Source organism: Cannabis sativa, chromosome 7 (assembly GCF_029168945.1).
Source record: "Cannabis sativa cultivar Pink pepper isolate KNU-18-1 chromosome 7, ASM2916894v1, whole genome shotgun sequence".
Lineage (NCBI taxonomy): Eukaryota > Viridiplantae > Streptophyta > Magnoliopsida > Rosales > Cannabaceae > Cannabis > Cannabis sativa.
This window is the reverse complement of record NC_083607.1, coordinates 30613460-30636542: the sequence shown is the minus strand read 5'-3', so window position 1 is coordinate 30636542 and position 23083 is coordinate 30613460. Positions and strand designations below refer to the sequence as shown.

Sequence of the window (23083 nt, the reverse complement as noted above, 5' to 3'; positions counted from 1 at the left end):
TCCACTACGACGAGGAGCGGTGATCTTCTGAACAGGAACTTTGGTAGTAGTTTTCTCAGTTGGTTCGACTGAGGGAGTGGGATTGTCCTCTTCTCGAGTGGAAGAGGACGAAACATTGGAATGAATTATATCTGAAAGCATTTCCTCCAACACTACTTTACTTTGTGGTTTGAAATTCTTAATATAGTCATCTTCAAGGAAAGTGGCGTTTGTTGAAACAAACACTTTATCATCCTTGCGACTATAAAATAGTCCACCCCTAGTCTCTTTAAAATTTCCGACAAACATGCAAACTTTAGTTCATGATTCAAGTTTGCCGTCTTTCTTTCTTAAGACATGAGCAGGGCACCCCCAGATTGTGTAATGGCGTAAATTAGGTGTACGACCATTCCATAGTTCTAAAGGTGTCTTAGGGATTGATTTAGATGGAACAACATTTAAAATGTCGGTTGCCATCTGAATTGCATATCCCCAAAAGGACGTAGGTAGAGTTGAATAACTAAGCATGGACCTAACCATTTCCAAAAGCGTGCGATTCTGTCTTTCTGCAACTCCATTTTGCTGTGGAGTGCTAGGGGTGGTTAATTGGGATTCAATTCCAAGTTCAATTAAATGATCTTTGAATTGCATATCCATATATTCTCCACCCTTATCAGTTCGCAAGATCTTTAATGTTTTACCTAATTGGTTTTGAGCCAATGCGTGAAATTCTTGAAACTTTTCAAATGTTTCAGATTTCTTATGCATAAGGTAAATATGTCCATATCTAGAGTAATCGTCAATGAAAGTGACAAAGTACTCATAACCACCTCGGTCTTTTACATTCAAAGGTCCGCAAACATCTGAATGCACTAATTCTAGGGGTTGTTTGGCACGCTCTCCCTTTGCAGAGAAAGAACGTTTGGTCATCTTTCCTTCTAGGCAAGACTCGCAAACTAGGTAATTCACCTAAGACGACATTTTTCAGTGGACCGTCTTTGGTTAGCCTATTTAGTCTGTCATAGCCTATGTGACCTAAACGTAAATGCCATAGATATGTTTCATTATCATCATCGATCTTTTGCTTTTTGTGGTTTCTAGGTTTAGCTACTTTAAAAAGCTCGTTATGTAGGGCAAATGGTGTTTCTGGTCTAAGAACATAAAGCCCATGTTCCATGGATGCAACACAAATATGAATGTCATTTCGAGAAATGGTAGAACCAGAACTCAAAAAATCTAATTTGTATTGTTGCAATTGTAAGCATGACAGAAACCAAGTTTCTACTGAAATTTGGAATGTACAAGACATTGTCTAATTCCAAAATTCTGTTTTGAAACTTGAGTTTGGCTTTTCCTCTAGCTCTGACCGAAACCATTTCGCCATTACCAACCTTAAGTTTCAACTCTCCGGATTTCAAATAATTCCATTTCTCAAGCAATTTCAATGAACAACTTACATGGTTTGTAGACCCAGAATCAAGAATCCAAATGGATTTATCATTCTCTAAAACACATGATTCGAAGACTAAAGCATCACTGCTTATTCGTTTGTGAATTTTTGTTCTTTCTAGTTCATTTTGTTGTGAAGTATAACTTGAGGAAGTGGAATCACTTTCTCTTATCTTCTCAACTAAGCTTGAAATAGTAGGATTTATGGAGTTATGAACTATTTGCTCTTGAGAGTGAACAATTCCCAGCTTACCTGCTTTCTAGAATTTCATGTTCATCATGAGCATATGTGAAGTATTACTCCGACAAGGAGTTTATAACTTCAAGTTCATTTGCTAAGATATTAACTAGGAGTGGAATGGGATGAGGGCTATTGGCACTACAACACATCAATAAAACAGAAGTAAGGTTTTGGTTCAAATTCATACACAAGTTCAGAAAATAACGAACAATCCCTTATGTTATAAAAATACTAAATCTAACATAGTTTATGTTCCAAGGTTTTCAACATAATGAAATACATTGTCCCGGTAGGCGAGAGTCAAAGATAACATTATTTGAATAGAGTAGTCAGCTCATCTAAAATAAAACCATTTTAGCAACCTTTTATTCGATCAAAATGAGAATCCAACGTTGTCCCGGTAGGCCAGAGTCAAGGTTATTCTCATTTTATGAGCTTCCGCCATTGTTTCATGTTTTATGAGTTTATCTCTAAGTAGTCACCGTAGGGGAGAGTCTAATAGAGACGAAAACTCACAAAACACTTATCAAATGAGATCTTACGGTGTTTAAAGTCTTCAACGAATAACCATCCATAAGGGGGACGAAGTCTAGCGTCTCGAGGTTATATTGAAAAAATTTAACTATTGTAAGACCAACAATGGAGATCGAATATCTTTTTGATTAAAGCTCATTATTTAAGAAATATGTATTTTATTTAATCATCTGTTCCATATTTTAATAATGAAAAATTACAAATTAAAGTTGGTTTAAATAAAAAATCACCTTTAATTAAATTTCAATTATTATTTAAATTCGAAAAATAAATTCGAATATAATGGAACAAATTTGAAAATATCTTGTTTAAGTTGTTTAGAAGAATCTAAAAAATTAACTTAAATATCTTTCAAATTAGATTTAATTAAATATAAAATTAAGTTGTAACCACTTAATTTGAAAATATTCCATTTTAAGTTAATATTTGAAAAAATATCAACTTAAAAAATATCTAAAGAATCTTAATAACCAATCCCTAAAATTCCTCAACTTAATTTTGAAATTTGAAATTCAAAAGATATTCAGATTTAAGTTGATTAGTTAGAGATAACTAATTTTCAACTTAAATAGGAATATTTAATGAAAAATTTAAATTAAGCTTGAGAAAGAATCTAGTTGGTTATAATCCTATATTTAATTAAATACAAGAAAATACATATAGTTTAGCTTAGAATATAATTCATTAAACTATGTTTTTCTTAAATTAATTTATGAAATTAATTATGTTGCTAATCAATTTTATTAGGTTAAACTAATTTAATTAACCTAGTACAGTTATCCAAATCAGGCAAATGGGCCTTCACAATTGGGGTAGTTCATGTGAGGGGGAGCTCGTACCCACTTCTATGGCTCCCAACTCTCACACAAGGCCCAAAAGAGAGGAATTTAACCTTAAAATGAACAACTGTCATTAATTGAATAGGCCCAAAAACTAAATGGGCCTAAATAAAATCTATCAAAAACTATGATATTTTATTTAGCAACAACCTATATGCATCTATAACAAAATTAAACATATAGGCTCACACAGACACACATTTGGATGGATCCTATCATGTTGCCAGGTCATACACAAATGAAAGAAGATTATAAAATTTTCAAAAATAATTAAATATTAAAAAATATTTTTTTTAAGAATAAAATAATAATAAAAAAAATTAAAATTAAACCTACAATTTTTGAAAAAATCAGTTTTAACTAACCTAAATATCATTTCAAAAATAATTGATAACTACCTTTTAAATTTTTAAAGTTATTTTATAAATTAAATATAAAATAAAAAAAAAATATTTTTCAGATTTTATAATTTAATTTGAATAAAAAATAACAAAATTTAAAAGTTAGCAAAATATCTTACTTCTATTTAAAATTACATGATTATAGTAATCTTATTTTAAATTTAAATAAGGTCAAATAAATTAAAAAAAATTTAATTTAAAAAATATTTAATATCTGATCTTTAAATTTAAAAAATAAGATAAAATAATCAAATTTAAAAATAAGATATAAAATCAAGCAAAAAGATAAATTTTTACTTGTTTTCAAATTCAAATTACACTAATATCTAAAATTAAATTTAAAAAATTCAAATTAATTTATTTCTGATATTAGATTTAAAAATTGAAAAATCAAAATCAAAATACAAAACTACACAAAAAATCGGAAGTTAATTCCATGAAATAGCATGAAAAATCGAAGAAAAACGAAAAAATTGCGAGCTGTACGGACAGTATGCATTGGATATTGTCCGCGGACTGCAAGGGAGGAGCTGACCGAGAGAACTCGACACAGGAGGCTGCTAGCAGCCTCTCCGCGTGTGCATGCACGGTTTCAAACACGGATTCGTGTCCGTGCGCGTGCTGTCTGAAGGGAAGTCCCTCATGCGCGCGCGTGTGACAGTTGCACCATCCCGATATTTTTCGAAACTTCAAAAAATCATAACTAATTCAAATTAAATCGAAATTGAGTTCTATAAAAAAGTAAATTGCTTAATTGTTTCCAAACTATCCAATAAAAATAATTCCAGAAACAGATATTCAATTATTATTCACGAAAATTCACAAACATCAATCAATCATCATACAACACACAAAACAACATGATACCATCCAAAACACAAATAAATCGTTTTAAGTCCAAATTTCTTGCAAGCAAATCAATTACCATGGCTCTGAGGCCAGTTGTTGGAAATTATTTTACCAGGATCTTTGATCTACTCACAAGTATGTTGATTAACACCCTAAATATGAGCTTCTAAAACGATTATAAAATAAACACATATAAAGTATGAGAAACCTTACATTGGGTGCAGTGGAATAAAATGTCTCCTTCCGTTAAGATCTCTAACCCTTGTATCCTTTCTGTCGTAGAGTATTATCAAGATCTGAACCTGGATCTCTTTCTCTCCTTTCTTTTCTGTTGAATCTCCTTCTTGTTGAATGTCTTTCTTCACAATCTTCCTCACTATGATTGAGGTATCACTTGCTGTGTGTGGGCACTACTCTATCACTAAGAGGTTCGAAATTATTCAAGAGAGAAGAAGACAGTATAGGTGGCGGCGGTTAGAGAGAGAAGGTTCAGGTTTTTCTCTGAAGGAAACAAGATGTGAAAGTTAAGTGTAAATTTCCTGAAGACTTCAGTATATATTTATAGCATTCCACATAGGGTTAGGTTTGAATTATTTGGCATTAAAATAATGAAAATATCAGATGATAAAGCCTACAAAAGTGGCCGGGCATGGCTATATGGATTTGGGCCTCACTTTTTGCAATTTTGCACTTTTATCATTTCTGCATCTCATTTTCCCAAAAATGCCAATTTTCAAATTCAATTATTTAAATCCCAATTCTAACTATTTAATAATTATAAATAATAATTAAATAATATTGTCATTTATCATATTTATTAATTGAACCATACAAAGTATCTTAATTAACAAATATGCCCTAAAAACTCTTTCTTTACGATTTCGCCCTTACTTAGTGAAAAATTCACAAATAGACATAGTCTAATTTGAGAATTATAATTGATTAATCAAAACCAATTAAATAATTCTTACAAGTAATATTATCTCAACTAGTGGGGGGGACCATGGGTCTATATAACCGAGCTTCCAATAAGCAGATCAAGAATTTATAACCTAAATTCACTAACTTATTAATTATTCGTTGAATCCACGCATAGAACTTAGAATTGCACTCTCAGTATATAGAACGCTCTATATGTTCCACCCTATAGACACGTCATTAGTTATCCATTGTTATAATCCTAATTTGATCAATCATCCTCTATATGAATGATCTACATTGTAAAGGGATTAGATTACCGTAACACCCTACAATGTATTTTATCCTTAAAACACTTAACCCCGTATAAATGATATTTCAGCTATGTGAAATGAGTACTCCACCATTTATTTTTGTTTGGTCAAGCTCGAAGGAGATCATCCTTTACTTACTATTCGGAAGATAGAAGCTATAGATTCCATATTTATGTTAGCGCTCCCACTCAATTGCACTACCGTGTTCCCAAAATGTACGTATCACCCTTGCCCAAAAGTAGGCTTAACTAACAAATCAAAGAACACGAATAACACTCTTGAGATTGAGCCTAATCATATTAGGATTTAGATCATTTGATCTAGGATCAACTAGGCGATATTGACTTGAATAGATATTACGGTAAGTTTAATAAATCTATGTCAAAGTTCAATATCGGTCCCTTCCGATGCATACTCCATGCACCCAACCTGAGCTTTACTTTAACCAATGCTCTGGAAAGAACATAGCATCATACCAAATGCAAGTAAACTCTGTTGTAGATTATCATATCAGTAAAACCCTGTGTCTGATAAATCTAGGAATCTTTATTCACATAGTCATGTTTACTTCCAATGTGTTGACAACACAATAAGCAGGATCAAGTATGTGAAAAAGGTTTCAGATGAATTTATAAATCAAATAGACAAGAAATTGATAAGATGAACCAAAACATACACAAATGAATGAAAAATACTTCTGTGTCTTTATTGATGTTGAATAAAATGGATTACATTGAAATGGAGTTTTATTTAGGGCATAAAACCCAACACTATGTATCTCTCCACTCGATAAACATACGCCTTTGTTCTTTGAATGCGAGATTTACCGCAGCGCGGAGTTCTTCCTGATCATGATATAGGGTATTGTTATGACCCTGCATGAGTCCAAGAGCGTCTCGGAGATTTTGTAACTCAGTAGCATCTTCGATTGTTGTCTGGGTGTTGGTTCCAGGCAGAACGGTTATGTTATCAATGCCCTGGTTGGGTGGAGAACTGTTATTCCCAGTCTCTTGCACACCAGGCACGATTTCACCTATAGGAGTCGTTACACCGTGACCCACGTTTGCTGGCTGTCCAGGGTTAACAGCTGGCAGAACCCTTGCATTTCCTGGGTTCTGCAATGCAGGATTCACTGTCTATGAATTTGCTGGATCGGCCAGGCCCCTACGAGTCTGCACCATTGTATTTGTGGTTAAATTTTGAATGAAGAGCGATTCTAGATTTTGCTCTCAATGAAAGCACCAAAATGTTGACCTTGCTTTTAGCCAACGACAGTGAGTCTTATTTAGTAAGCGATAAGTGATTTATAGAAATCGATATACAGTAAAGCAATATAAAGACACAAGAATTTTATAGAGGTTCAGCCCCAAGCAGTTCGCTAATAGCCTAATCCTCGTTATTTGTATTGACTTAAGAACAAGGAGAAGGTTCCTTTTCTTATAACTCTTACAATGGTATCTCTGAATATGAATTCTTAGATAATATCTCTAGGGTAAAGTCTCGACTAAACTTTTTGCGACCTTTTGCCCAGTGAACATGCATCACTATTTATAGGGCTGTGAACTTGGAGAGGAAGTGTTTCCCTTCTCGTTACAATGGATATAAGTAGAAAGATGGCACGATCCCTGCAGAATACACTGATCGTGGGATAAATGCGGAAAGATCGTGGAATAAATGCAGAATACAATGATCGTGGGATCATGGGTATGCCATATCTCTGTAATATGATCCCCAAGTTATAGGGATTTCGTTGATGACTCCTAATGCGAAAGCTGAATTCGCTAAGTGTTGGTTGCTCTACGGGGATTGCTGATGACTTTGCTCTGGGCATGCCAGCGAGGCATCCTGTTCGGACTGTACCCTCTGAGCAGATACTGCAAGTTGATTCCACGTGTCACAATTATGCGATGCCACGTCAGAGTGCAATAATTGGGATAACAAACACTGTAACGATCTCTTATGATAAGTATTTTCTAAGTTTTCGTCTCTATTAGACTCTCCCTTTCGGTGACTACTTAGAGATAAATTTACAAAATAGGAAACAATGGTGGAAGCTCATAAAATAAGAATAACCTTGACTCTCGCCTATCGGGACAACGTTGGATTCTTATTTTGATCAAATAAAAGGTTTCTAGAATGGTATCCATTTTAGATGAGTTGACAACTCTATTCAATGAATGATACTTTGACTCTCGCCTACCGGGACACTGTATCAGTTTGTTGGAAACCTTAGAAATTATTTAAGATGAGCTTGTTTTGTATTTTCACATGTTTTTGTTATTTGCTAAACGCTTAATAATTTCTGAATTGTGTGTGAATTTATATTGAACCATGTTTTTTTCTGTTATTAATTGTAGTTTAATTTTGAATCTTCATTGTTGGTCTAACTAAGCTTGTTGTTTTTAATGGGACATATCCTAATGAATTGTCATCCATTAAACAAACATAATAGTGTTAGATCTCGATAGATAAATATTTGTAAATGCAACATCTAGCTGTTCCTCAATGGATGACACCTTAGACAAGTATTTACAATATGAAACAATGAAGAAGTTTATACAAATAAGAATAACTTTCACTCTCACCTACTGGGACATCGTTGGATTCTTATTTTAAATCAAAATTATCCTTTACTTATTCCTCGTAGCTTATTCACTTTGAATTTGCTTACATAGTATATCATTGGATGAATGGTTTATAAATCATCTGCTTATAATGTCATTCTATTTTTTTTTGAAATTGAATGTCACAGATGACTATAATCCCGAAATTCTATCCTGAAGTGATATAATCCTCGATCTTAGAATCTTCTACTTATATATGCTTACTTTAGGAAAATTTGACTTAGAGTTAGATTAGTAATGGTGGTCCAAGCTAGAATCATTACTCATTGTATATTTGGTATAAATTTAAGTCTTTGACTTTAAATTTTAGATTCCAAATAGAAATTTTATATTTCTATTTCTAGAATACGATACAGTTAAACTTTCACAAGTGTTTAATATCCATTTTCTGTCAATGGATTCAAACTGTATGTTAATATATGGAATGTGAGTTTAGTATTCTCTGACCAAAATCCACTTGGACTATTCTAAGAACTCTTTGATGTAACTAGACCTAAGTCATCAAAAGACCACAACCACATTCTTTTACAAATCTATGGCATTGGATCTTGTTCACGGTGTTTTTGACAAGATCATTCTCTGTAAAGAGTCAATATGCCTATATTCACTTGAAAGTAAGATCATCTCGTATATGGATGTACTTTTAGGGGTGGATATGAGTTTTCGTTATATTCTTAAGACGATCACTCTAGATTTTACCTTATGCAAAAAAAATTTGAAATGTTTGAAAAAAATCATGAGTTTCTAGCAATGGTGGCAAACCATTAAGGTAAGTGGTTAAAGATCTTGCGAACTGATAGGGGTGGAGAAATATTTGGTAGATATGCAGATCAAAGATCATTAAGTTGATTTTTTTAATTATATCCAAACTTACCTCCCTAGAAATTCGATTTGCATATTGATGATAATATAAGGTCTATGATTAGTTACTAGTCGTTGCCTAAGTCCTAGTGATAGGAAAATTTCAGAATGATGGAATTGTTGTGTACTTAGTGTAAACCATTACTAGATTCATGGATGACCTAATCGTAATATTAAGAAAAGCTAGAACTGTTAACCAAGGTTTGCATGTTTGTTAGCTATTCTAAGTGATTAGGGGTGGACTATCCCACAGTCATTAGATAAGAAAGTGTTTGTTTCAACAAATACTACATTTCTAAGAAAATGACTAAGTCTGAAAATGAAGTAGAAAATAGAGGAGATATTTTTTTCTTAATTCCAAAAGTGTTCTATCATCTTATTCTGTATAAGATGGTCCCACTGCCCCCGTTGTCTTGACACAACCAAAGAGGTCAATACCATTTAATGTTCTTAGACAAAAAGTCACGGTACCTTGTCGTAGTGGGAGAGTTTCAAGGAACTCACTCTGTTATGACTTGGAAGACATTTGTGATGAAAATCCATTGTGAGTTTAACCAAGTAATGGATTGTCAGAATAAGAAACTAAGAAGTAAAGCCAAGAGAACTATGGTTAAAACCATTCATATGGAGTTACCAAAAGTTTTCTATTATAAGGACAAGAAAGGAAATTTCGTTAGTAAGTCTATTCAATGGACTTAACAAAACTTCCTATTCCTTGTATTGGAGGTTTGAGTTTATCTAAACCTATGGCTTGTGGTATACCTGGTTAATTACTTACTCTAGTGCAAGCAATTTACTTTAGTAAGATGTTGGAGCATTTTTCTAATGACAATCTATAGAAGCTTCTTGACTTCTAGATATAGAGTTTATTTATCTAAGGAAAAGTTTCAACTATTTCAGAAAAGATAAAGCCATGAAAGAATTCCTTGAATCAACAGTGAGATGTCTCAGATATGCTTTAGTATGCCTTAGACCAGACACCTGCTGTTGAGTGGGAGTAATGAGTAGGTATCATAATAATCCAGGAAAGGAACTTTGGAAGACAATCAAGTAAATCTTAAGATCAAGAAGAGGAACTATATGTTAGTCGATAAGGGTGTATTTAATACTTTAAGACTACACCAAATCAAATTTCTAGACTTGCCTTAGTGCTAGAAAGTCTGCTGATGAGATGGTGGTTACTCTGGGGGTGGAGTAGTGATTTTGGAGAAGTGTAAAAACTTATCTGAAGTCTCTAAGTCTACCAAAGAGACTGAATGTTAAAGTTGCAGGAAGTATACTTATTCAATCTAAGGAAAGTTCTATACATTTTTTGCATTGTTCCAACATTTATTAACTACTAGTGTTACTTCCTGACTAACGTAGAAGTAGTTGCCAAACAGTAAAGAATCCAATATCCCTAAATGAGTAGACATATGGAGAGGAATTTCACAATATCAAGTATTTTGTGATTAAGGAAATGTAATGGTGGAGGAAAGGTTGTATTAAGTACAACCTGTCAGATCCTATTACAGAGAGTATACTACAAACTACACTTGATTTGGTATCAAGGTGTTGAGATTATTTGAAATGCATTTTTTGTTTTATATTAGTGCAAGTGGGAGTTTGTTGGGTTTTGTGCCCTAAATAAAACCCATTTCAATATAATAAGATTTACTAATTAATAAAGATCTGAAATCACATTTTATGTTGCATGGTTCACTTGATTTATTTCATGATTATTTAATGTATAAATTCTATTAAGTCCAGAACATATATATTTGTTCGTGATTATAGTGTTGTCTACACAGTGGAATATAATCATGATTATATGTTCAAAAGTTTAGTTCCCTGATTTGTCAGTTCACTGGATTTAGACTGGCATGATAATCAGCGATAGGTATGCTTACACCTTGGATAAGTGTTATGTCCTTTCCAGGGCATTGGCAAAGTTTACCAATATCGGATGTATGGAGTATACATTGGAAGGGATCGATATTGAACTTTGATTAGATATGATAAATTTACCGTAATATCTATTCAATTCAATATCACCTAGTTGATCCTTGATCAAATGATCTTAATCCTGACATGATTAGGTTCGATCTCAAGAGTGATATTTGTGTTCTTTGATTTGTTAGTTAAGCCTACTTTTTGGTCAGAGTGATACATACATTTTGGGAACACGATAAAACAATTGAGTGGGAGCGCTAAACATAGATATGGAATCTATAACTTCTATAAGTATTTAGAAGTGAAACGATGATTTCCTTCGAGCTTGGCTGAATAGAGATAAATGATTGAGATCTCATTTCAGTTTTTATATTAATTCACTAAAATATCATTTATAGGTGGCCAAGTATTTTAAGGATAAAATACATTGAAGGGGTGTAATGGTAATTTTATCCCTATGCAATGTAGATCATCTACAGAGGATAATTGATTATTGGGATAATAACAATGGATAATTAATAGCGTATCTATATCATGGAACATATAGAGCGTTCTATGTAAGTGAGAGTGCGATTCCAAGTTCTATGGTGGATGCAATGAGGAATTAATAAGTTAGTGAATTTACTTGGTAATTTCTAGATCTGCTTATTGGAAGCTTAGTTATATAGGCCCATGGTCCCCATACTACTTTAGACAAACTGCTTGACTCAGTTAATTAATTTTAATTAGTCCATTATAATTCTAACATTAGACTACGTCTAGTTTATGAATTTTCACTATGCAAGGACTTAATTGTGAAGAAAAGAGATTCTAGGTTTTATTTATTAATTGAGAGATTTTATTATGTCTAATTAATAAATATATTAAATGGAAATTTTATTTGATTATTAATTTTTAATTATTAAATAATTAGTTTTGGCATTTAAATGGTTGGAATTGGAAAAATGACATTTTTAGAAAATAAAGGAAAGATTGTCAAAAGGAAAAATATGAGATTTTCCATTTAATTTTTCTATTATTTTATTGCCTAAAAAATCCTAACCTAAACCTAGGTGGTTGCCTATAAATAGATAGTGATGGCTCACACTTAAAAGATGATGAAATTTCTTGCCTTCAGAAATAGTTGAGCCATCTATTCTTCCTTCTTTTTTCGAACCAACCTCTTCCTTCTTCTTTCTTCTTCAGTTCGAAACACTTAGTCTTTCTTTACCAAATAATATTCAGCCATTAGTGATTGAGTAAGTGCCCACACACATCAAGTAGGTCCTCAGTCATAGTATGTAAGACTGTGAAGAATCCACTCAACAAGAAGGAGAGAAAGAGATCCAGGTTCAGATCTTGATGATGCTTTGCTTCAAAAAGAAATCAAGCGCTAGAGATCTGAACGGAAGGAGTCAATATATTCCGCTGCAATCAATGTAAGGTTTCTTAAACTTTATATGTGTTTATTTCATTGTTTTAGAAATTCATATTAGGATGTTAATGAAACATACTTGTTAGTAAATCTAGATGCTGGTAAAATAATTCCAACTGAAACTTCTGGCCCAGCCCAGGCCCGTTGAACATGCCATTCGAATTAGGGAGCCCAGTTTACCTGCTCGGCCACCCTCTCCCGTACTAGGAAAAGAGAAAGCCGTCATGGCAGAGATAAAATACTTGTCAGGTGATGATGGACTTTCGAGTCTTGCTCGGGCAAACGCTTCTCATGAAGCCCAGGATATTCCATCTTGTTTTTAAACTTCTCGATTATCATGCTTTTATGCTTCTGATGCCTTTTTTCTTCTAACCATGTTGCTTTTATTCCGTGCAGACATGTCTTAGAAGATGCTCGATGCGCTGAAGAAGAGAGTTGGAGGAAGCTCAAGCTCATCTCCTCTGACCAAGAAATCTAGGGGCGGTGAGGTGACCCCATCCAAGGAAAAGGCACCGGCCAAAGAGGTTATGGATCTTTCTGAGGAGCTAACTATCGCGGAGCCTTCTGCTCCAAAAGCTGCTAAGTCCAAAGATTCTTGAGGAGGAAGCTCGGACTACCTGAACAGTCGAAGGGCAGATCCGAGCTGGCTAAGAGTGGATCTGAGCAGATGCGGGCTCCTACCCCACCTTTTCCAGTGCATCCAGAGGCCAAGAGAGGCAAGGAGATGCTCACTCACTACATGAACCGGTTGGTTCCTGAGGTGAGTGATCAGCTGACCGGTGCTGACCACGAATCTTCCCTGGAGCTACTGATGGGAGGAGTCCTGAGGAAATTTACCAAGGTGAGTCTTTCTTGACAGTTTCCTTTAATCCTTCTTTACTTGGCTCAGACTCTAAAGTTTTTTCTCTATGTATGTTGGTCTGAAGTTGGCTTACACAAATTCCTGAGCTAAGTCTACTGCCTCCAAGAACGCTGCCATTTCCAACACCATGAGGGCGAAGGTGGAGTTGGTCCGGAAGGATGCTGATGACGCCAGGGTGGAACTCAGAGCTATCTGAATGGAGCTGGGTGAAGTCAACAAGACTCTTTTTAGTGCTGAGAGGAAAATAATCGAGTTGACTAAGGACCTCAAGGCTTCCCACAAACTTGAAGCTACCATCGGCACCTTGTCGGCAGAAGTGAATAGCCTTCAGGAGGAAAGGGGAGTTCTTCGAACTGTCTTCCGTCGGTTGGAAGAAGAGAAGAAGACTAAGGAGGAGGAGCTTATAGCTGAGGTCGAGAAGTACAAGTCGGAGGTGACTAGGATGGAAGAGAAAGTTCATACCTTAGAGACAGCCGGTCTCGAGATTTTTTATGACTTTTGGAAGGCTAACCCTCAGGCAAATTTTGATTACCTAGGCGAGGCCAAAGACATCTATCTCGAGTACTGTGCTTCCCAAGTGGCTTATGGTGAACCTGATGCGACTACTTCTACTTCTACGTCTAGCCAGAATGTTGATGTGCCTTCCGTTCAGACAACAGATCCTCCAGCTCCTACCAGCCCAGAAGACCTGAACCAAGAGTCTGGGACTCCAGCTGTTTAAATACTTCTCTTTTTATCTTTCTTTTTTATATATCTTATTCGGCCATAAGGCCTATTTTAAGGCATCATGACCGGCCAAGCGGTCTTTAAACTTGGAATTATTTTTCATCTTACAGACAACAGGCTAACCGGACAGCTTTTAATCCCAGTATTACGTGCTTTTGCTATCTTTAATGAATTCATTCTCTGTTTATAATCATCGTGCAATTGTGTTTGTTTTATCCTTACCAAATGCTTTGTACAGGTATAGGTTGTTGGGTTTTATGCCCTAAATAAAACTCATTTCAATATAATCAGATTTACTTATTAACATAGATCAGAAACAATATTTAATGTTGCATGGTTCACATGATTTATTTCATGATTATATGTACATAATGTATAAATTCATATGAAACACTTTTCACATACTTGATCCTGTTTATTGTGCCGTCAACACATTGAAAAGTAAACATGACTATGTGAATAAAGTTTCCTAGATTTATCAGACATAGGTTTATACTGATATGATAATCTACAACAGAGTTTACTTGCATTTGGAGAAGTGCTATGTTCTTTCCAGAGCATTGGTTAAAGTAAAGCTCAGGTTGGATGCATGGAGTATGCATCGGAAGGGACCGATATTGAACTTTGACTTAGATTTATTGAACTTACCGTAATATCTATTCAAGTCAATATCGCCTAGTTGATCCTAGATCAAATGATCTTAATCCTGTTATGATTAGGCTCAATATAATTTATACTGGGTCAAGTGTTTTAAGGATAAAATACATTGTAGGGTGTAACGGTAATCTAATCCCTTTACAGTGTAGATCATTCATATAGAGGATCATTGATCACATTAGGATTATAACAATGGATAACTAATGATGCATCTATATGGTGGAACATATAGAGCATTCTATATACTGAGAGTGCAATTCTAAGTTCTATGCGTGGATTCAACGAAGAATTAATAAGTTAGTGAATTTTAGTGCTAAATTCTTGATCTACTTATTGGAAGCTCGGTTATATAGACCCATGGTCCCCGCACTAATTGAGATAATATTGCTTGTAAGACTCATATAATTGGTTTTGATTAATCAATTATAATTCTCAAATTAGACTATGTCTATTTGTGAAATTTTCACTAAGTAAAGGCGAAATTGTAAAGAAAGAGTTTTAGGGGCATATTTGTTAATTATGATACTTTGTATGGTTCAATTAATAAATATGATAAATGACAATATTATTTAATAATTATTTATAGTTATTAAATAGTTAGAATTGGCATTTAAATGGTTGAATTAGAAAATTGGCATTTTTGAGAAAATCAGATGCAGAAAAGGTAAAACTGCGAAATTGCAAAAAGTGAGGCCCAAATCCACTAAGCATGGCCGGCCACTTTTGTAGGCAATTTAAACGGATATTTTTATTATTTTAATGCCAAATAATTCAAACCTAACCCTAGTGGAATGCTATAAATAGATAGTGAAGGCTTTAGGAAAATTACACTTTCTTCTGACACTTCTGATTCAGAAAAACCTGAGCCTTCTCTCCCTATCTGGCCGACCACTCCATCTCTCTTTCTTCCCTCTTAAATTTCAAAATTCTTAGTGTATGAGTAGTGCCCACACACAGCAAGTGATACCTCAACCATAGTAAGGAAGATCGTAAAGAAAGACTTTCAGCAGGAAGGAGTTTCAACATCAAAGATTCAGAGAAAGAGATCCAAGTTCAGATATTGATAATGCTCTGCTACAAAAAGGAATCAAGGGCTAGATATCTAAACGGAAGGAGTCATTATATTCCGCTGCACCCAATGTATGGTTTACTAAACTTTATATGTGTTTATTTCATCGTTTTAGAAAGTTCATATTTAGGGTGTTAATCAACATACTTGTGAGTAGATCTAAGATCCTGGTAAAATAATTTCCAACATAGGTGCCCCCAAGTGACCGAGCATACTTATGACTCTTGGTCACTTGTTTTTTGCAAGTATACTTTTTTATCTGTTCAGGGTTTTGGGTTCGACCAAACCTTTTGTATGCAGTGGATGGTAAATTAGTAACATGTTAGTAATTTCGACTCAATTTGAATTTTAAAATAAACATCTTTATTCATTTATTGATCAAAATGTGTTTGCTGCTGTAGTAACTTATATCAGAGCTATTTGATCTAATCTGATCTTTTAGCTTAACATGAAATAAAACAAATAGCAGAAATTAGAAATTGTACTTTAAATGGTGGTCATCCGACCTGAGTACTTTTTCATTTTTGTCGGAACCTTTGGGCGTAGTCCGCCCAACAGGCCATTCACTTAAAAGTAAATGTTCTTTCAGTACTTAATATGGTCGTCCAACCTGGTACTTTATTGGTAGTATTTTCTTAAATGTTCCCCATTCCAATACCGTGGTACTGGAGCAAGTTGCATTTTTTCATCATACTTACCCAATTTGTATGCTCCTGATTCAAGAACTTTGACCACCTGATATGGTCATTCCCAGTTCGGTCTCAGTACAGCTGCCGTACTGTCTTTGGTGTTTGGAAATACTCTTCTTAGGACCATATCTCCCACAAAGATTTTCCGAGCCTTCACTTATTTATTGAAATACCGAGCTACTTTTTGTTGATGGGCTATCAACTTTAACTTTGTTGTGGTTCGCTTCTCTTCGATTTCATCAAGCGATTCGGCTAGGAGTACGTGGTTTCCTTCTTGGTTGTACGTTAATCTTCTGTGGGATGGCGACTCAAGTTCTGTGTGTAGCATAGCTTCATATCCATATGCCATGGCAAATGGAGTTTGTCCGGTTGCTGTTCTTCAGTTGTTTGATACGACCATAGAACATCAGGGAGCTCCTCCGGCCAGTTTCCTTTAGCATCCTCGAGTCTTTTCGTTAATGTATCCTTCAGGGTCTTGTTGACTGCTTTAACTTGACCCTTTGCTTGAGGATGTCAGTGAAGGACTGGCTGTCAAAATGTTTGCCATTGTCCAAAACTATTTTGTATGACAATCCGAACCGGCAGATTATGTTCTTCACAATAAAGTCTTGAACTTTCTTGTATGTAATGGTTGCGAGTGGTTCGGCTTCTGTCCAGTTAGTGAAGTAATCGACTGCTACCACTGCATACTGCACTCCTCCTTTGCCTTTGGGTAATTGTCCGATCAGGTTGATTCCCCAAATGGCAAAAGGCCACGGACTTTGCATCTGAGTTAACTCGTTCGGCGGATCTCGAGGTATCTTCGAAAATCTCTGGCATTTGTCACATTTCTTAACATAGGCCTTTGAATCTTCAATCATTGTCGGGCAGAAATAACCTTGCCTTAGAATTTTCTTAGATTAACTCTGCCCAACGGCATGATTTCCACAGAATCCATCGTGCACTTCAGATAGAAGTTGTGCAGCTTCTTCTTGAGTAACACATTTAAGCAATGGCATAGAAAATCCTCTTCTGTACATAATTTCCTCTACTATGATATACCGTGCTGCCTTCCTCCTCATCTTTCGAGCTTCATTTTGATTATCTGGGAGTTCCCCAGTGTTGAGGTAGGCTGCTATCGGTGTCATCCAGTTTGGGGAAGTATCAATCATTTCGATCTCTTCCATGCTAGTAATGTTAGCCTCTTCGAGGAACTGGATAGGAACCAAGTTTGCCTAATCACTTACATTACTGCTTGCCCATCAAGCTAACGCGTCCGCAGTTTTGTTTTCTTCCCTTGGAATTTGTCTGAGATCGTATCTTTTGAATTGTGCGAGCAGGTCATGTATTTTGCTCAGATATGCTATCATCTTTTCTCCCCGAGCGTCGTATTCTCCTGATCCGTGGTTTACCACCAGCTGTGAATCACTATAGATTTCAATGTGCTCGGCTTTCATCTCCTGGTCTAATTTTAGGCTAGCAATTAAAGCTTCATACTCGGCTTCGTTATTAGATGCCTTGCATCCAAATTTGACTGTAGCGTGCATGTGTTGCCCCCAGGTGTGACAAGGGCGATGCCTGTACCAGATAGATGATCTGTAGCTGACCCGTCAATGTGTAGTTTCCAAGGCGGCTTGTCTTCACTGTTACTTGGCTGAGGTGTTTGTATCAGCTCGGGGTTGCTTTCTAGTATGCTTTCTTCTTTTCCTATGCATTCTACCACAAAGTCTGCTAGGGCCTAGCCTTTGATTGCTGTTTGGGGTTGGAAGGTAATTTCGTACTGACCCTACTCCATTGCCCACTTGAGTAACTGTCCAGAGGCGTCCGACTTTTGCAATATTTGGCGTAATGGTTGGTTAGTGTATACTTGAATAGGATGAGCTTGAAAATAGGGCCTTAACTTTCTTGTTGCTAGAATAAGCCAGTAAGCGAGTTTCTCTATCAATGGGTACTGGCCTTCGGCCTCAATGAGTCTTTTACTGATGTAATAGACCGGGTGTTGTATGTTGTTTTCTTCTTTGATTAGTACGGCACTCACAGCGTGCTCCGTGACAGCCAAGTATATCCCAAGGTCTTCTCCGTCCATAGGTTTCGAGAGTACAGAAGGTTTGGCGAGTTGCGTTTTTAGCTCCTGAAAACCTTTTTTACATTCCTCCGTCCGCTCGAATTACTTATTTCCTCACATGATCTTGAAGAATGGGACACACTGGTAAGTTTATTTTGAAACAAATCTGCTGAGTGCGGCGATCCAACCAGTCAAACTTTGCACTTCCTTGGTTCTTGTTGGCGACTTCATATCCAGGAGGGCTTGAATCTTATCTGGATTGGCTTTGATTCCTCGAACATTGACAATGAAGCCCAGAAACTTTCCCGAGCTGACTCCAAAGGAGAACTTTAAGGGATTTAGTTTCATGTTATATTTCCTGAGGACTTTGAAGCATTCATCCAGGTCATCTATGTGCCCCCAGCCTTTCTAGATTTGACGAGCATGTCATCCACATACACTTCCATTTTTCGCTCGATCTGGTCTTTAACATTTTGTTTACCAATCTTTGGTATGTGGCTCAAGTGTTTTTTAGACCAAACGGTATTACTTTGTAGCAATATAGACCCATATCTGTTCGGAAACTTTTATGTTCTCGGTCTGTTGGATGCATCCATGAAGCTTAATATTTCATGCTCTGCTGTTGCATCCACGAGCTGATCGATTCTGGGAAGTGGAAAACAGTCTTTGGGGCATGCATTGTTGAGGTCCGTGTAATCAATACACACTCGCCAATTCTTGTTCGGCTTGGGTACCAGTACGGGATTTGAGACCCAAGCTGGGTAGAAAGCTTCAATTATGAAATTATTGTTGCGCAGCTTCTCTACCTCTTCCTTTAGGGCTAGCGCTCGCTCTTTGTCCAATAGCCTTCTCTTTTGTTGAACTGCTCGGATATTAGGATCAATATTCAGGACGTGCGAAATGACAGAAGGATCAATTCTGACCATATCCTCATGTGACCAGGAAAAAACGTCTAGGTTTGCTCACAGAAATTTTATCAATGCTGATTTTACTTCAAGCAACAAACCTTTTCCAATTTTTAGCTTTCTGGGCGGGATATCAAGATCGATCTCGATCTCTTCTAATTCTTCCACAGGTCCAACATTGCTGCTTGGGTCCCTAAGTTGAGGATCCACATCTTCATCTCCGCCTTGGGAAGCTCCCTACTTAGAAATGTTCTTTCTCTTGTCTGTGATCTAGCTAAAGGATATTTCCTTCTTAGCCTTGGCCACGGCAAGGTTATATTATTCCCGAGCAGTCTGCTGGTTTCCTCTTAGACACCCTACCCCATTCTTCGTTGGAAACTTCAGGCATGAGTGGAATATCGACGTGACAACCTTTAAGTCATACAAAGCTAGTCGGCCTAGCATGACGTTGAAGGCTGAAGGAACATCTAATACCAGAAATTGTGCCATGACAGTCATGCTTGTCGGGGCTTGTCCAACAGTGAGGGGTAGTCGAATTCGTCCTAGAGGTGCGACTCCTTGGCCGGAGAAACTATATATAGCCAGGAGACAGGGGGTTAGATCCTTGAGCTGGAGCCCCATCTTTTCATAGGTAGTCTTGAATAAGATGTTAAAAGAGGCTCCATTATCTATCATGGTTCTGGCCACCATCTTGTTGGCTATCTGGACCTTTACGACCAACGGGTCGTTGTGCGGAAACCTAATTTTGACGACATCTTCGTCATTGAATGTTATGGTGGGGCCTCCTGCCCGTAGGATTTTTTGGCTTCCTTTCTTCTACGGCCAGGATCACTTCTTCTTGCTCGTGCTGTGCTGTTCAGGCATACCTCTCCCGAGCTTTGCCCGAATCTCCAGCTATGGGCGAGCCTCCAATGATGACTTCCAGATGTCCATAAACCGGTGGAGGTAGCAAGTCTTGGTTATTATCAACTCTCTGATTTTGATCAGCCTTGACATACTTCTGTACATGCCGGTTATTTTTCCTTATCAAGAATTCAATTTCTCGCTTTAGATTGTTGCATTCATTGGTGTCGTGGCCTTAGTGTCCAAGAAACTGACAAAACTTGGCCATGTTTCTCTTGGTGACATCTTTTCTCATGGGCGCGGGCTTCTTGTACGGGGCTAGTGACTGAGTCCCCATGTAAACACTTTCTATATCCTCAGTCAAGATGGTAAATGCAGTGTACTCTGCTTGATTCTCCCGGGGAGCTTGTTCGATTTTACCAGCGAACTTTCCCTTCTTCCCATTCCCTTGTCTATTGTTGTTGTTGGAACGTTTACCATTTGAGCTTGAATTACTTGGGTAATGGGGGAGTTGGGTGGACATTCCAGTGGACGGAGCTTTAGCCTTGCGAGGTTTTGGCTCACCTTCTGCTCGCTGAATAGCCTCTTCAAGTTTGATGAAGCCTTCAGGACGGTCGAGAAAATCGCTCATCGAGTCTACCAGACCGTTCTTCCTTATATCCTTCCAAAGCTCACCAAGGACTTCTATGCCCCCTAGTATCGCGGACAACTTTCCATGTTCAGTTACTCGTGAAATCATAGTCGCCTCCTTCATGAATTTGCTGATGTAAGCTCGGAGAGGCTCGCCTGGTCTTTGCTTGACTTCGACCAGGTCTCCTAGGTGCAACAGAAGTTGGCGAGAGGAGGAGAATTGTGCATGGAATTTCGAGGAGAAAGCTTTCCATGAGTTGAACTTTCCAGGTGTGAGCTTGAAATAACATTGTTGGGCGGCTTTCGAGAGGGTAGCAGGAAAAATTCTGCAACATACGACTCCTCGTACCCCCTGCAGATCCATTTGAATCTCGAAATATTTGAGGTGGGAAAGAGGATCTTCTCGTCGAGTGTACATCTTCCAGGTCGGCATTTTAAAATTGTGGGGCAACGCTAGGAGATTGATCTCCGAGGAGAAAGGGGTTCCAAGTCCAACTCGAGATTATTATTTCTCTATCTGGCCATGCCTTGGAACATATTCTTTAGTTCGTCCGGCTGTGCCTGCACAATTGTACTAACCTGTTCGACATTTAGGCCGATCTGAGTCACGTAAGTATCTTTCTAAACGGGAATTTGAGCACGGGTTCCAGGCTACACGATTGGCGTGTCAAGCTCATCGTCTACTCCTCTCCTCCTATTTAGATCATTTCTGAGATCATGAGTCGTCCCCAACCTATCGAATACGGAAGCGCCTAGTTGTCTCAGTGATTGATTGGTTTGGTTAATGTGCTGACTGACACCATTAACCTGGTTGGAATTACTGCTTGGCCCACCGGCAGAACCTGTGACTAGAGATTTCGTGGCTGGCCATTTATAGTCTGAGAAGTATTCATCGTTGGATCTTCGTCCGTTTCACCCAGGGGGATGACATTCGGGGGTTGCTGCCCGACAGATTTATAGGCTCCTCGTATCAGCACAGTGGCTTGTCGACTATGATTGTCAATCTCTGCATGATGAGCCCTTAATGCTTCCATCTCTTTGTCCCTCCATTCGGCAAACATGAGCCTCTGCTCTTCGAACGCGAGATTTACCGCATCTCAGAGTTCCTCCTGATCTTGATGTAGGGTGTTAGTATGACCCTGCATGAGTCCAAGAGCAGCACGGAGGTTTTGGATATCAGTGTCATCTCCAATTATCGTTTGAACATTGGTAGCAGGCAAAACGGTTGTGTTATGAATGCCCTGGTTGGCTGCTGAACTGGTATTCCCAGTCTCTTGCACACCAGGCGTGATTTCATCCACAGGAGTCATCACACTGTGACCCGCGTTTGACGGTTGTCCAGGATTAACAGCTGGCAGAACCCTTGTGTTTCCTGGGTTCTGCAATGCAGGATCCACCGCCTGTGGATTTGCCGGATCAACTACGCCCCTACGAGTCTGTACCACCATCGTACTTGTGATTAAATTTAGAATGAAGAGCGCTTCTTTCTGCTCTCAATGAGAGCACCAAAATGTTGACCTCGCTATTAGCCAACGACAGTGAGTCTAATTTAGTAAGCAACAAGTACTTTATATTGATTGAAATATAGTAAAGCAATATAAAGACACATGAATTTTATAGAGGTTCAGCCCCGAGAAGTTCGGTAATAGCCTAATCCTCGTTATTTGTATTAACTCAAGAACAAGGAAAAATGTTCCTTTTCTTATAGCTCTTACAACAATATCTCTGAATATGAATTCTTAGACAATATCTCTCAATTAAAATGTTGCGACCCTTTGCCCAGTGAATATCCATCACTATTTATAGGGCTATGAGCTTGGAGAGGAAGGATTTTCCTCTCGTTACAATTGATATAAGTAGAAAGACTGCATAGTAAATACAGAATACACTGATCGTGGGATTGGGACAGCTTGCTGTTGGGTTTTATGCCCTAAATAAAACTCTTTACAATCTGATTAGTTATCAATATAAGAGATTTGAAGTGATTGATGTTTGCATGAATTCTACATGCTAATGGTTTAATATGTTTATTATGTTTACACACAGAATCAGTTAAATCCAGATCATATGTTTATTCACAATTACAGTATCGTCAACACAGTGGAATGTGATTGTGATCATATGAATCAAAAGACTTGGTCCCTGTTTCATCAGTGTTATTGGATTTACACTAATGTGATAATCAGCGATGATGTGTACTTACACTTGGAGTAAGTGTTATGTTCTTTCCAGGACATTAGTAAAGTATAATAGTTTCGAATGTATGGAGTATACATTGGACTGGACCGATATTGCAACTAAGT

At 37.0% G+C, this 23083-nt stretch overlaps 1 protein-coding gene across 1 annotated transcript; it reads right to left on the bottom strand.

Annotated features, from left to right (window-relative positions):
• Positions 1–19625: 19625 nt before the first annotated feature.
• On the bottom strand, positions 19626–21213 carry LOC115696610 (uncharacterized). Its single transcript, XM_030623505.2, has 3 exons — positions 20411–21213; positions 20174–20329; positions 19626–20046 (listed from the first exon to the last, which is right to left on the bottom strand). Exons 1-3 carry the CDS (start codon positions 21211–21213, stop codon positions 19626–19628), a joined length of 1380 nt encoding a protein of 459 aa, XP_030479365.2.
• Between the last annotated feature and the right edge of the window lie 1870 nt (positions 21214–23083).

Bases quoted from the DNA above. Each gene is read 5' to 3' on its own strand.
- LOC115696610 (XM_030623505.2), bottom strand. From the start codon at position 21,213: ATGCCGACCTGGAAGATGTACACTCGACGAGAAGATCCTCTTTCCCAC. The intron at 20,330-20,410 runs GTTTTGTCAGTT...ATTCTTGATAAG, and splicing joins ACCAAGAGAAACATGGCCAA to GAAAAATAACCGGCATGTAC. The intron at 20,047-20,173 runs GTATGCCTGAAC...CGTCAAAATTAG, and splicing joins TCGGGCAAAGCTCGGGAGAG to GTTTCCGCACAACGACCCGT.